Source organism: Lithobates pipiens, unplaced genomic scaffold (assembly GCF_037356315.1).
Source record: "Lithobates pipiens isolate NorthernLeopardFrog02 unplaced genomic scaffold, aLitPip1_a1.2 Scaffold_18, whole genome shotgun sequence".
Taxonomy (NCBI): Eukaryota; Metazoa; Chordata; class Amphibia; order Anura; family Ranidae; genus Lithobates; species Lithobates pipiens.
The window spans coordinates 49020289-49026288 of NW_027507758.1; the positions used below are offsets into that span (position 1 = coordinate 49020289).

The following is a 6000-nucleotide window of genomic DNA, read 5'->3' on the forward strand; positions in this document are numbered from 1 at the left end:
TTTGCACTAAAAAAAAAAAAATAGTCCCCCTTCATCATGGTATAAGATAAAATAAGAGCCTTGAATGGACTCAAAATAGGACTTTTCTGTGTGAATATACTTTATGTAAGAAGCTAAGTACTAGAGTATGAGAGGTAAAGTGATATTAAAGGTATTTTTTTAAAATAATAAACATGTTATACTTACCTGCTCTGTGCAGTGGTTTTGCACAGAGCAGCCCCTATCCTCCTCTTCTCTGATCCCTTCGGGTGCTTCTGGCCCCTCCTCTTCTCTGAGTGCTCCCATAGCAAGCCACTTGCTATGGAAGCACTCGTGTGTGTTTGCTTCTGAGCCCCACTCTGTGTGGTGTGTCCATAAGGCACACAGAACGGGGCTCTGACCAGCACCCTGCTCCCTCCTCACTAGCTGTGAGCTGTGATTGACAGTAGTGGGAGCCAATGCTCTCAGCCAATCAGGAGGCAGAGACTGAGGAGAGCAGCCACTCTCATGCACATCACTGGAATGTGATCGGGCTTGGGTAAGTATTAGGGTGGGGCTGCAGGGGGAGTTGCTTACTGAAGGTTTTCTACTTTCAGCCTTTAGAACCACTTTAAGCTAGCAATACATGGCCAGCTTAAAGTGAAAAAAGCATGCTGAGTGAAAAAATCTTAAACCATTCCCCCATCCACACAATCGAGGTGAATGGGGGGGGGGATCCTCCCCACTATATCATTGTAGTTTGGCAGTGGAGGAGACAGCTAAACTTTACCAGCAAACCTTGAGTAGTGAGTAGTCAATCAGAAGATCAACTTCTTTCGAACAGGATGGGCCATAGATGGAACAAAATTCAGCTAATCCCTGCTGAACTGTCCGAATTTTAATCCATCTCTGGCCAGCTTTACTGGCCAGCAGTTTCTCAAGTCAATCAAGATAAGACTCCTCCAGCAACCTCCTGGTATCCGTGGCTTGTTAGCTCCATGTGATAGCAATGATAATGAAGTAAAATCAGGATAAATAAAATATATTGGACCACCTATATGGTGCATCCAGATCTGCCTAACATGAATATCTGGATGCACCGTGCTCTTTATAGATGGTCCAATATATTTCATATTGATTTTTACTTCATTATTTCTTTTTAAATGATCTTAGAACTTGGAGGACATTTTCCTACACCACCTGTGCAATGTGCTATGATGTTATGACTTTGTTCTATGTATATCTATATGTGTTCTATATGCTATATGTATGTTTCCATTATTTTTGTATGTATATATGCTATTATGTTATGTCATCTCAATTAAAGTCACAACTTTTTTCTTTTATACTATTGAGGTGCTTTTGAGTTGCAAGCAAATAAAGTCAAATGCGGTACTCAAATGCCTGCATAGCTAGTGTGCACCTTCTTAGCCCTTGTACACACGGTTGGAGAATCTGTCGGAATGAGTCTTATCGGAACGTGTCGTCAGATAATCCGACTGTGTGTGGTATGCATCGGACTGATTCCGTCCGAATCTCTGTCCGACCCAATTTTCCAACATGTTGGAAATATTTCCCGACCAACTGGGCCGGACGGACCTAATCCGATCATGTGTAGAGCATTTTCATCGGACCAAGTGCCACGCATGCTCAGATCAAATTCTTACATCAAAGCTATTGGCTACTAGCCTGAATATAGTCCCATCGTAACTAAATTACGCCATCACGTTCTGAAAGATCGGATTTTTCGCCAACTTAGCCCGACCGTGTATATGCAACAGTTTCGGGCACAATCCGTCGGACTAAATCCGACAGGCAAAATCCAACGGATTTGGTTGGCAAAATCTCCGACCGTGTGTACGTGGGCTTAGAAAACAGATATTTAAAACCATAAGAAATATCAGTGGCTAAGTGGTTAGCAATGCTGTCTGTAGCACTAGGGTCTTTGGTTCAAATCCCAACCATGGCACTACCTGCATCGAGTTTGCATGATCTTTCTGTGCCTGTGTGGTATTCCCTTGGGTACTTTGGCTTGCATGTGAGTTAGGGATCTTAGATCATAAGCTCCTTGAGGACAGGGACTGATGTGAATGTATAATATTTAATGGACTGTGTAAATTGATGGCACTATATAAGTACTTGTAATAAGTAAATATCAAATGGAAGACCAAAGGGCTGATTTAATAAAACTGGAGAGTGTAAAATATGGTGCAGCTGTACATGGTAGCCAAACAGTTTCTACTATTAACTTGTTCAATTAAGCGTTGCCAAAACAAAAACCTAGAAGCTAATTGATTTCTATGCAGATCTGCACCAGATTTTGCACTCTCCAATTTAAGTAAATCAAACCCAAAATCTCAAAATTACCTTTAAGATCCCCGGAGCCATCGCCATCGCTGTCTCGGAAAGACTTCGGGTAAACCTGGTAGATCGGGCTGCTCTGCCACCAGTCAAGACACTTAGGCGACAGAGCTATAATCGAGATTGTGGCAGCAATGATGGCCAAAGTAGCGACAATGATGAGCCAGAATAGAATCTCTCGTGTCACCTTGTAGCACATTTGGTTGGAGAATTGTAGCAGGACTTCTTTCGGCATACCAGCGTATGGCTTTAATGGAAGGATCTGGTTATACTCGTTCATTTTCACTGCATAAGAGGACTCTTCGATCTGGCTGTTTTTCCTGCTTGGCTTCTCCTCCTTTTCATCGTGATCTGCAACAAAACCGTTATTCTCATGGCCGGATTTTTCCTTTAACTCCACTGAGTTGACCTCTTCATCCATGTTCACTGGTTGGTCTGTGTCTGTTAACCTGCGTCTGCTTTTCCAGATCTACCGATCTAGCACAGTGAAGACTGTCTGCAGGCGAGGTTTACCAAAGCAACAAATATCCCCATTAAATGCTCTTGGCCAGGTCAAGGTACACAAAGAGAAAACAGTACAAAGTCCCAGTAATTACTAACACCCCTCCACTCTCAGTCATCTATTATTGAATGGCTGCAATTTGCTTGCACTGTGTCACAGATAAGGATAATAGAGCTCAGAATATACAGTAAAGTACAAGTCATTCTTGGCAAACTGATCTCCTTGGCACAAAACAATGACTGTTTGAGGCACAGAAATTCCTTACTGGGTTTAGACAATGCCTCCATTATGAACACTGGATTGAATTTCAAATATTTTGATTGCATGCATGGTTACTTTAAACAAGTTGTTTTGCATGGTTGTATGCAAATACAGGGAATGTGTGGTCAAGATGGGATTAAGAACACAATTGAAATGCAAAAACAACATTAAATTGTATGCAAGGTACACCATAAGTTATGTATTCTCTATGGGCTGGTTAAAATGAGCAATGAGCCCACTTCTCTGTCTTTCCCCAACAGCTAGAGAGCTTTCATGTACCTAACGCAGGCTCCATTCATCTGTCTGGATCAGTGTTTCTCAACGTTTTTACCTTGGAGGAACCCTTGCCAAAAAGTTTGAGATATTGGGGAACCCCTGAATTAATGTTCAGATCTACAGCTCACGGAACATTGTTGTGGTCAGTGAGCTGGTAATGACAATTATTTTTTTTAAATAGCTTTAAAGCGGTTATAAACCTTTGCACAATTTTTTTTTCTTACCTGCAAGGCAAAGGCATGGCATATTAGCACGTTATGTGAAACTTACTTCAAAACAAAGCATTCTATTGATGCAATGTCATCGCTGGTCACAGCTTCTATCTTCATCCGTATTGCTTCCAGGTTCACGGACTATGGCTCTGTGACTGGCCGGAGCCGTGATGATGTCACTCCTGCACATGCGTGTGGGAGAAACTGGTCACGGCACAGGACTTTGAAGAAATGACACTGGTGGCCTTCAGTGATTTCACTGGCTGCATGTACAGTAAATACCTCCTAAACGGTGCACGTTTAGGAGATATTTACACTACCTATAGGTTAGCCTTATTACAGGCTTACCTATAGGTACAATTTAAAGATGGAAGTTTACTTCCTCTTTAAAAAATAGAATCAATATTAAAACTTACCTGTTTAGTGTAAAACGTGTGCTTGCTTTTTTCTGCATGGATGTTCAATTCTGGATCAAACTTGAGCTAAGCAGTATACAGTGGGCAGCAGGGCAAAGAACAGGGGGTCAGGAGGGCACACTACATTGGGGCAGGGCACATTACATGGGAGCAGGTTATATTGCATGGGAGCAGGTCATATTACATGGGAGCAGGTCACATTAAAGGGCATACAGCAGGGCATATTACATAGGATCAGGGAACCTGGGATCAGAGCACCTTACATGGGATCAGGGCACATGGGATCAAAACACCTTACATGGGATCAGGGCACCTGGGATCAGGGCACACGGGATTGAAGCATTTTACATGGGATCAGGGCACATGGGATCAAAACACCTTTCATGGGATCAGGGCACATGGGATCAAAGCACCTTACAAGGGATCAGGACACATTTAATCAAAGGACCTTACATGGGATCAAAACACCTTACATGGGATCAGGGCACATGGGATCAAAACACCTTACATGGGATCAGGGCACATGGGATCAAAGCTTCTTACATGGGATCAGAGCAACTTACATGGGATTATGGCACATGAGGTCACAGCACCTTACATGGGATCAGGGCACATGGGATTAAAGCACCTTACATGGGATTATGGCACGTGGGATCAGAGCACCTTACATGGGATCAAACACCTTGCATGGGATCAGAACACCTTACATAGGTTAGAGGCGATTCAGTTCGCATTGTGCGCTATACAAGTATTTCATTCATTCATTCAGGGCACATGGGATCAGAGCAATTTACATGGGATTACAGCACATGAGATCACAGCACCTTACATGGGATCAGAGCAGCTTGCATGGAATCAGGGCATATGGGATTAAAGCAAATTACATGGGATCACAGCACCTTACATGGGATCATGGCACATGGGATCAGAGTACCTTATATGGGATCAGAGCACCTTACATAGGATCAGGGCACATGGGATCATGGCACATGGGATCAGAGCACCTTCCGTGGGATTAGTGTACTGTACATGGGATCAGGGCGCCTAACATGGGTTCAGGGCACATGGGATCAGGTCAAATGGGATCACAGTTAAAATAAGTAAAAATTCATGCACTTATCCCTCTACCATTTGAAAACAAATAAATGCAATAATGTTCACAAATAAACTGCAACCAAGTAAGTCCGAACACAAGACTACACAAGTGATAATTAGAAAAAAGGTGTGCTGCTAATCTGATACCAAAACAATGGTAATGACGATAGTCAAAAATCAATAATTAATAACTACACACAAATAAACTGATGCTCATTAAATAAGTAAATGGAAATTAATATTAAACACAAAAACCCTGTGAGAAAAGAAAGAAAAAATCTTTCAAGAAAAATGAGCCCAAGGAAACTCTTACAGAAAGAGTTAAATTACCAACACCCAATCCAGTCAAGCCCCATACACACTATCGGATTTTCTGCATATTTTTTCCTTCAGATTTACCAAAACCATATAATATGAGGTCAAACCTTAGGAGTTTCAATTTGTATGCAATCAGGCAGGCCCTTGCACTACATGGTTTTGGCAAATCTGAAGACAAAAAATCAGCAGAAAATCTGATAGTGTGTATGGGGCTTTATAGGAATAAAACTGTATTGAATTATTTGCAATCCTAATGTGATCCAGAGAAAATGGTGTTCTGATAAATCCCTTTACCACAAACACTCGTCTCTTACCAGAAATAGTGGATCTTAGGTAATAGAGATCACACGCGCTTGTTTGGATTCCAATAGACTCAGTGGTCAGGCTGGAGAAGAGATCCAATTCCAATGGACTCAACTGTCAGGCTGGAAGAGAGATCCAATTCCAAAGAACTCAATGGTCAGGCTGGAAGAGAGATCCAATTCCAATGGACTCAGTGGTCAGGCTGGAGGAGAGATCTGATTCACAAGTGGTTATAATAATAACTCCAAGGCAACCCATGCTTAGAAATTTGGTAGCAATACTCCCAATCTGGCTGATG

The 6000-nt window shown here is 42.1% G+C and overlaps 1 protein-coding gene across 1 annotated transcript in view; it reads right to left on the reverse strand.

Moving 5' to 3' along the window:
- SLC3A1 (solute carrier family 3 member 1) overlaps window positions 1–2941 on the reverse strand; it is a 31265-nt gene extending 28324 nt beyond the window's left edge. The window contains exon 1 of the mRNA XM_077485664.1: window positions 2326–2941. Within this exon, the coding sequence (XP_077341790.1) occupies window positions 2326–2740 (415 nt within the window). The 5' untranslated portion in view covers window positions 2741–2941. The remainder of the gene's footprint in view (window positions 1–2325) is intronic.
- Window positions 2942–6000: the final 3059 nt, after the last annotated feature.